This window comes from Siphateles boraxobius, unplaced genomic scaffold (assembly GCF_051911475.1).
Source record: "Siphateles boraxobius isolate OS27281-9 unplaced genomic scaffold, OSU_SipBor_1 19, whole genome shotgun sequence".
Lineage (NCBI taxonomy): Eukaryota > Metazoa > Chordata > Actinopteri > Cypriniformes > Leuciscidae > Siphateles > Siphateles boraxobius.
Window position 1 is genome coordinate 32,125,475 of NW_027508799.1, and position 10,161 is coordinate 32,135,635.

The following is a 10,161-nucleotide window of genomic DNA, read 5'->3' on the forward strand; positions in this document are numbered from 1 at the left end:
TGAGCCAAAAGCATCTCTAGAGCATTAATGCTTTATTATTTGGTGCTGATTTCATGTCATTAGTGTAATAATGATGTGTATATGTCTTCCTCAGGGACATGGTCTGGTTCTTCACACTGAACCTGAGGACACAGCCGATGTCTCTGAGTAGCACTCTGATGTTTCCAGCTCTTCTTCTCTCGCACAACATTAAAAAGTCTGGATAAAAGGTAAGGAATAGGCTTTATTAACTTTAAATATGCATGATGTTTCTGAGAAAAGTGCAGTACGCCATCGAGAAACGTCCAAAAGCTTGACTACTTATTTCTTATTTTTTCTCTCTCCTGCTCAAAAATGGTAAATAATTGAAAACAGAGAAGGGAAGGAAAGAGGGGAAAAGACACTAAGATTCTGACACACTCTGCATAAACATCTCCTTATTAGTGACCCTAGATGCCCAGGGAGAATCCGCGACACACACACACACACACACACACACACACACACACACACACACACACACACACACACACACACACACACACACACACACACACACACACACACACACACACACACACACACACACACACACACACACACACACACAGACACACACACAGACACACACACGCACACACACAAACACACTGTTGCACTGAAGCACCCTGCTGAGAGCCCAGATGACTGAGGTCCATCTTCTTAACCTCTTCTGGTCTTTCACTGGTGACACGATTAACTGTAAGGTCCGAGAGTCATTGCAAAAATGGCAGTGTTTCTTTATGAATGTTTTGTCAGGTAACCTAAAATTGCTTTTATTTTTTTGTGTTATTCAACCTGACTATATGGTTACACCAAGTCATTATAAGGTTGTTGTTTTTTGTTGTTGTTGAAAGAAATTAATATTTTTATTCAGCAAGGATGCATTAAATTGATCAAAAGTGACAGTGAAGACAAGACGTTCTGTTCATCAAAAAAATCTTGAAAAAGAAATCATGGTTATCCCTTCATCCACAAAAATATTAACAGCACAACTGTTTTATATAATAATAAATGTTTATTGAACAGCAAATCAGCATATAAGAATGATTTCTGAAGGATCATGTGACACTGAAGACTGAAAATGAATAATAAAATGAATAAATAACATTTAGCAATCAACATTTATTAATAAAATATATTAAAATATAAATCAGTTAAGTTGCAGTAAAATTTGATCAAATAAATGCATTACAAAATGTTTTTCTTTAATGCAATAATATATATATATATATATAAATCTTCTTTTTTTTTTTGCATAACTCTTACATTTCATTACATACAAATACATAAAGTATTTAGTATAGCTGAAATGGTGCATGGTGCATTGACCAATCAGAATCTATTTTACAAGAAGTATTGAGAAACACTGATCTGTGATTATGTGTTTATTGATTTATACTTAACCTGTAAAGCTGGAGAGGAAGGGCTCTAATAATTATTATTCAATGGCTAAAGATGCTAACATCATGAAAGAATCGCCATGTCTTTGAAATCAATTTTAATTGGTTGTCTGAATATTGCAGTGTCATGCGATTCGATCATGGTGCCTCTTTATGAATGTATACCATACATTACATTAAAAGATTTAAGACATTCAGAGTCTAACATTTTTAAGGGCTTATGATATTTGTTATTTTATTGACCTAATTTGACATATTAAATCAAAAGTCTTAAAGGAATGTTCTGGCTATTAACAGCATTTGTGGCATAATGCTGACTATCACAGAACACATTTTCAACTCATTTTTAATGAAAAATGAAAAATCATTGTGACAGTAAGGCTTTTATAATGGAAGTACATGGGGACAGGTGATAAAAACTTTTTTTAAACTGTTAACTTGTATTAAACCTTGCTCATTCTTTTAAGGTCATAGTTACATCTCATCTTTTTTTTTTTCATCATAACATTGTGAAAACATTTGTTTGCGTTGTCTCGACTGAACTTCTGTTCCCTGAAAGTGTCATGTTCATTCGTCTAATTTAACATGGCGTCTACTCTGACAGTCCATACTTACTAAACGAAATGGAAGAACTTGAATTGACCTTATAATTGTGACACTGTAATGATTCACAAAACACATCTCTACTCAGTACAACAAACCCTTTGTAATAGTTGTTATAGTTGTTCTTAATCTTTACCTGTGATGGTAGTCTTTCTTCATCCCTTCATCCCGCTCTCCTCTTCATTGAAAGTGTCAGGTCAAATGGATAAACAGCATGTATTTACCCATCATCACGATACTGTCAAACGTGACTCTGCACTAGCGCTCGCTGGGGTATTTATGACTCTCATTCACTGTCTTCTATTTATTATTACCTGCGTTGCCTTTATTATCTCATGGCTTCTCACTAGCCGGTGATACATGGACCCTCCTCTGAATTTTAATTTCAGAAACGTGTGATTATTCCTGGCAGGGCGCTGTAAGAGGACGTCCTTCATGGCTCTCTCTCAGTGATGGATTAACACCCGGCCGGTTAATGAATGGCCCTCATAAGTTGTTAATGCTGGTTTAAGGTGCAATTTCTATTAATTTTCTAGCCAGCGTGACTCGCGTTTTCTCTTATTCAACACTTTTTTTTTGCAGCATTTCTTCTGCAGTTTGTTTAAAAAGAACAGCTTTAAAGGGTAATCATATTAAAAAAAGAAAAAAGTCTTTAAAATATCAACTTGAACAACTTGAAGTGTATAGAAGCATTATTTTATATTATATATCTTTGTGGGTGTGTAAAGCCATTTTGAGTTTTTTTTCTCAGTTTTTAACATGTAATTGTACTACTTAGCACGTCACATCTTTTTTTCTTAATTTTTCTTTGATTTTGTATTATCTTAAATTAAACATTGCAATTTTTGCATTTTAATTAATACCATCAATCCATCCATCCATCCATCCATCCATCCATCAAGACGTGTGTTAACCAATCAAGCAAGACGTGTGTTAACCATTCAAGCAAGACGTGTGTTAACCAATAAGCCATGGCTCCTACTTATAGAAGCATTATCAAAATGATCAAATCTTTATTTTGTAGGGTCCATTTCATACCGTATCTATGCAGAGCTTGCATTCGCGCTCTTTACTAGCTGTTCAGCGCTCCGCCGTGCATTTTATTGGCAGAGGCTGTAATCTTCGGATCCCCACAACAACCCCGACACATATGTAAGCCGTCATCCTCCGAGCCCGGCCTAAATTACTGCATAGCAGGCTAAGCTAAAAGCTCCAGTTAGAATACGGCATGCTTCAAAAAGCCCACGCTGGATGGCTAAATTAGCGAGCGGCTGCGTTGGAGCGCGGGTAGGGGGATGCGGTGCCTTCCCGCTCCACTGGGTAGATTATTCTCAGGTATCAGGAGCCAAGAAAGAGGATTATTTCAGTGCAAATAGAGTTGTCAGTTTAGAAACTCCAGATGCAATCATTTCCATCTTGGGATAGTTATGGGATCAGAAGTGGGGTTTGTGTTGAAAAGCTGGCGTGGGATGAGCTATCACTCTCTAATGAAGGATTTTACAGACAGAGGGTGAGCAAAGTGTCAGCTAGAGTTCTCTCCTGATCCACACCTTTTTTCCCTCTCCCGGTTTTAATGGCAACGGGCCTGTCTGACCTAGTGGTAATTTTATGTTTTGTCTCTTAGAGGGTTAAAAGTGTCAGGAAAGTGGGTACCATTGACCTTTGACCTTGTTCACAGAGCTGCTCGAAATAAAGAAAGGGCTCTTTATTATGGCCTTGCGGTGGCCACTTCCACTCCGGACTGGAGTATCAGTTCTTATCATGCACACCAGAGAGAGGTGAGGGTGTCCGCACAGTGCGCAAGTCATTTTTAGTGAGATTTTCATGATGAGTGCATAAATTGGCAATAAAAAAAGTGAATTGTTAGGAGACAGTGAAAGTTGAAGGAACACCCTGCTATGCAGTTATGGTGTTGCTGGGTGGTTTCATACCAGTCTTGCATATCCAGAGCGTCAGACTGACGGCTTTGATTAATTTATTCTGTAAATGTGTTTCCATCGTAGTTTCTGCGCATGTTTTCTTATCCGATAATTTTTTTTATCCACCTCCATTGAGCGCACAAATTTTTTATGCACATGTTTAGAATTTATGCACATCTTGGCATTTCAATCCAGCGTTTTTTTATGTTGTGCAATATCCAAAAATACACATAAAAATAGGTTGATGGAAAGATGGCTATTGTGAATTCAACCAATCAGATGACGGCTTTGAAACTCCTGAAGTTTTTCCTTATACATTAGACATTCAGCTAACTGTCCGTGGGCGTCTGAGATTAATTTCTTATTGGTCCCAGTTAATAGATGACCACAAATTTAGGCCTATATTATTTTCTGGTCACTAGATATTGTTATTGGACTTTTTGCCTTTTTAATCAGTGAAAACTGTATGTCTGATAACTTAAATAAACAGTTCCTCACCTTTTCTCAAGGTATCATTCATATCTCAAGCAGTGCTGGATTTGCTACACTGGTAAGTGCGCTAGTTAGTATTTGGTGTGTTACTGTACACCACATGAATACAGTAGCTGTAAAATGGGTCTTGTATTGTCTATAATTATTATGAATCAAATGCTGGACTGTCTTATTTCATAGTTTAGTATTTAGCATTTATTCCCTCTGGTATGTGTGACACGTGAGGGGGTTCCTGCCAAACGCGGTGGCTGGATATGTCGCACTGGGGTGTGCAAGCTTGGAAAAGGTCACACATTTGAAGGGATGGCCATTATGTTGGTGTCACTGCATGATGATGTATCGTCGGAGCCGGGCTCTACCTGACACACGGCGAGCACGAATATGATTTCAGAGAGCATTAAAAATTCAACAGCCTGACCTAATTACGTTGTAATATTCAGATGAAGGGCTGCACATCACACCGGGAGCTTGCTTTTGGAATCCATTTCTAATTTTATTTAGTTTGATTCGTCAATAGCTGGGATTGTAATGTCTGACGCGATGCAGTGCTTTAATTGTGGAATTACATTGTTTGTTTATACCTTCAACTCTAGTACCTTGTACTATATGCTATTAATATGCAAATCCCCTTTTCCCCAGATGCCATGTCCATGCTGATGTTTTGATTTATCAAGAGTGGGGTAAGCTGTGCCACTTTTTATGCGAGTTGTCCATTAAGAGGACACTAATATGCCTTAATAGATTTCAGGATGTTTGCTTTAAAATCAAATTAGAAGAAAGCATATATAACTGTAACTTGCCCAACATTAGGGGTACATTAGGGATGTTTTTCAGTCTCCATTAGTGCAACAATTGTCAACATTTTGAAATTGTATTAGTGATATTAATAGTATTTCCTTTGAGTGACAGATTTTATGCCAAAGCATCTAACACACTTAAACAAATCTTTCCCAGAATATGACGTGTGGGTTAAAGAAGTCATTCCTTTTCCTTAGCCAAATAATGGAGGTGTATTGCATTTTTAGACCTGGTTAATTTCCTTTGACATAATTAATTTGACCTTTCATGTAGAAAATTTGCTTTGAAATGCAAAATGATTTTGTTTACTTTCCTTGTGAGACAAATTGTGCATTAAAGGAGTGACACATCTATACCACACCACAAAAAATACTTCTTAATTACTTTTTAATTACTTTTTTTGAAAATATCCAAAAATCAAAAACAAGATAAATATACTTGAAGCTTGTTTTCATAGATTAGATTTGAAAAATAATTTGTTTTAACGAACTGCCACATTTCCCCCCTTGTTTTTACTTAAAACAAGTGAAACATTTTATTTATTAAAGGTGCATCGTATGCAGTGTTGCTCTTCAAGTACATTTTCAAGGTTTTTTAGGTATTTTAAATGCAAAATTAGATCATTCTCATTAAAAAATAACAGTTTTTGCAGTGCACTGATACATCTTACCCCTCTCCCCTAGTGTTTGGACCGTAAAGTCCTTCACTTAGCATGTGTGGTGTGTAAAACGTCAGGTGGAAATCCTTATTTACAGCGTCTGACTTGCTTTAGGCCCACAGTCTCTGCTAAAGACGCAATGAAGCTGGGATCACACTCAAGATAAACACTATCTCTAAACACAGGCAGTCTTAGAGAAAAGCGCTGCATTTCCTTGCATTGTTCTAGAGTTAAATCAATTCCCTGCGGCATTCAACTCCCTTTTCTTACCCCACTGATCAGGCCCGGTTACAAACAGCTATCATTTGCATGAGAAAAAAAGAAACCTCAAATGGAGAGAGTGGCGTATTATCAATATTACAAAGTGTTGCAGGTAGCTCCACTGAAGTCAACGAGGAGCCCGGCTTTTCATGTCTGTGCGCATTGATTTAATGCTACTTAAAACGAATTGCAGATCAATTGGATTACCGAGAGGCAGATTTAATGAGCCGCACACCGCAAAGGATGTTTGTGGCCCCCCGTCATCTCAGCAAGAGAGACTCATTCTCTGGGAATAGTTTCTAGTAAATAACGTCTTGAGTGGCGGTCATAACAATGGCGAAAACTTTGTGAAAGACTTAGTTTACTATGGTATTCTATGATATACCTTGTGATACCACAGTGTTATCATTGTTTTAACATGGTATAATGATAATACCCTAATGTTTAGACATGTACCATAGTATTACCATGGTATTCTATGAAATCACTTTATTATGTTGTTGTTTTTTTTAACATGATACTGTGTTTTTATCATGATTGTTTGGAAATGTATAATTATATATGACTATCGCATTTTGGTCATATACCATGGTACTGCCATAGTATTCTTCGAAATACTTTGGAGAGTAGGGCACAACCTAACACATTTTGGTTTTGGCTCAATTATTAAAAAAATAATTAAGTTAGATTCATCTTTCTTTTTACACAAGCAACATACACATCTCTGCTACAAATGAACACTTAAAGTTTTTTTCTAGGACCTACCATTTTCGTACAGTTGCACTGAAAGTGACAGAAGTCTAAGTGTTACAACTTACCCCATATGCGGGGTTAATTGTAACAGACAGAGGGGTTAGTTGTAACACTTGTGTGAAACACACATCATTCAGTCTATTGTATCTGTATAGTTTGATATTGTTTGTGCATCTGTATAGATAGATATCCATACATCTATCCCTAATCCAATCATCTTTCTGTTATGGATCAATATCATGGATAGAGATATAGGAAAGGGCTGCACAGTTTTGCAATAAATAAGTAAATAAATAAAATCATCAAATATTGTAATTGCAATTGAATTACATTTGTGTGTGGCAGCTGCATGTAAAATTATTATTATTAATAGTAATAATAACAGTAAAAATAATAAAAACAAGCTTAAAATAAAATTTTAAATGGTTTATTGCATTAAAAACAGGCTAAACAAGTGATCAATGCATAGTAAACTAAAAAAAAAAAAATTCCAACATTGTTTGTGAAAGTCCGACAAAGTTAAATATATAAATAAATACTCAAACATGAAACGTTGTGTGGCTCCCGCTTTCATTTGATTATCATTGTACACTTGGCGGCTTAGTTGTAACACTGTGCTACAACTAACCCCGCTGTGTAAAAAATATTTTAAGCCTAGCTAACAGTTCCTAGGAGTTGCTGACATGTTTCAAAACGGTGCTATGTTTTAGCCAACAAGACAGTGATTAGTGTCGGATAAAGTTAGATTTGGTGACGTACACACCACACTCAGAAACCGAAAAAAACCTATGATGAAAAAATTTACTTGCATGGTGTCAAAACACTCTTTGTCCAGTATCTTCACGAAATCTTATCAAAACTTTCCACAAATTCGCAGGAGAGCGTCTTCTGGTAGCAGGAGAAAAAGAGCGGAAACACAACCTGCTTGATCCTGACTAACTATGTAAAAGGTCCGCGTTACATTTAACCCCGCGTTAGGTTGTGCCCTGCGCTCCCCTACTATACGTAGTTATTCCAAGTTTTTTTTAACATGTACTATGGTAAAACAAGGGATTTTTGGACATACACTCTGACTCTTAAAAAGAAAGGTTCTTTATTTGCAACAATGGTTCCATGAAGAGCCTTTTAACGTCCATGGAACTTTTCTATTGCCAAAGATTATTTAGATGTTCTTCACACTAAGAAAAAATATATATTTTAAGAACTGTACACTGATATGTTTTTTGAGACGCCCAAAAAATTGTTCTTTGGCATTGCTTTGAGAACTTTTTATTTTTAAAAGTGTAGCTAGATCATGAAATACCTATATTCATATTCTATGGTGTGGTACTACCATGGTATTCCTTTAAATCTGTTTAAAATAGCACCCTAAAAAGTACTTTGGTAGTACCATGGTGCCATACTGTATACACCATTGCACTGAAACTGTTTCTCCATTTTGTTTTTTTTGGTACTTTTCTCCAATTTTCCATATAAATACCATGATATATGAATATATAACAATCAGTCAGTACCATGTATTTATAAAAGTACAATGGAACCTTGGATATCTGATATATTATCATCGCTGTGCCATGGTGAACTCTTGAATTGAAGGTTCCCAGTTCTGTGCCAGGTCCGCAGTGAGTAAAATCGGTCTATATTTATACAAGTTATTTTGTAAGTGATGTAATGCCCAACCTCATATGTCTTTATCCCCTTTTTTGTTTCCCTGCCAACTTTCCATTTCAATCCTCTCTCCGCAATACCAACCGTCACAGACCGGGTTCATCTTGATACTGGCATAAACTCCCTCTGTTTGACGGGCATGTTTTGAGTGGCTCAATACCATCATAGCGAGGGATGTAAAATAAATATTTATCCTTGGCTGCTGATCCGCACCTGGGATCAATAAGGCTTTTTCTCTGTGCTAATCAGATTGCCTCAGGATCATATAATTACTGTTTAATATCCGATTACAGTGAACAGAGGGAGAACGCCTGGCTGCCAGCTCATGATTCCCCGCTCTGTCATTGGAGCGGTGTTTATATCCGCGCGTCCGACCGCAGGACAGCAGGCACTCTCACGGGCCGCCCGACGCCTCGGGTTCACTCAGCAGCCGCTGTCTTCCAGTTTGACATGGAGGCGCACTCAAAATTTAGATCAGATTCCTGTTTAGAATCTGTGGAACATTAAGATGGAAATGTTAAGTGTAGCGAAACGATGAATTGTGGAAGGGCTCGGCTTAAAGTGAAGTTTAATTTGCTTCTTTGGATGTGTTTTAAAGAGTTTGTGTTTATCTATTACTTAATTTTTTACTCAATTCATCGAGGGTGTCTTGCTTTAAAGGTCCCATTGACTTTCTGAAGTTTTATTTTAAGTTTTGATGTCCTTAAGAATGTATATTTGCGGTAGAAGTATCAAAAACCATCTCAATATATTTGTACAGCTCCTTTCTCAGGAGCTCTGCCAAGAACAGGTCGATTTTGGCCTGTCTACCTAATATTCATGAGCCTCTATTCTGATTGGCCTGTTGTTTTCTAAGTGACCCACCATTGGTGACTGAATAGTTCTGACATCACATTTATACGGAAGTCACAACAGCTTGTGAAAATGCACAGTTGCTTCATGCAGGCTGTGTGCATTTGTCTGTGGATCAACTGTTTTGAAACTTATATGGTAGTTTCATAGCCCCTAGACCTGGAAATTTCAGTTTTGACAAAATGGGACCTTTTAAGTTTTAGTTTTGCTTCACAACAGAACTCCTGTTTACACTCAAGTTTCCCATTAGTTCCTCACCTGTTTGTTAGTGATTCAAACATTATTTCACCTCAAACAGATGTGACCTCAGCTCGCCTGACCCCACAGCCACCAACGCACGTGACCTTCAGACGAAGTGCATTTGTCCACCTGAGGAGAAGTCACGCTGCGCAGGCACCAGTTCGGTTCTTGGAAATCTCGCCACATCAAGATTCAATCACACACAAGCACCATCCAGGCACCCACCTCCACCCCCTTGTTGACTTGATTAAGGTGAGTGGGATCGCTTCAAAACCTTCACACACTCGCGCACACACACAGGAGAGGCTCATAAGTCTGATTTCAAAGATCCGTAATTGGGAAAGGATATTTTAGACCTGGTGTGGAGCCCCGTTCTTGTATTGTTTCCTGATTTAAATGCTCACGGGGAACGATTATGGTATGAGGGTCCATTTAAAGAACAACTCTGCACTGAAGATGAAGAAACGGCATCAACAGCCATGTCGTACCCTGCCAT

General features: G+C 37.5%; 1 protein-coding gene across 1 annotated transcript in view; it reads left to right on the forward strand.

Annotated features, from left to right (window-relative positions):
• The window catches only part of LOC143742257 (uncharacterized), a 38,174-nt gene extending 37,720 nt beyond the window's left edge, over positions 1 to 454 (forward strand). Inside the window, exons 10-11 of the mRNA XM_077235030.1 lie at positions 95 to 209; positions 355 to 454. Coding sequence (XP_077091145.1) covers positions 95 to 206 — 112 coding nt within the window. The 3' untranslated portion in view covers positions 207 to 209; positions 355 to 454. The remainder of the gene's footprint in view (positions 1 to 94; positions 210 to 354) is intronic.
• Positions 455 to 10,161: the final 9,707 nt, after the last annotated feature.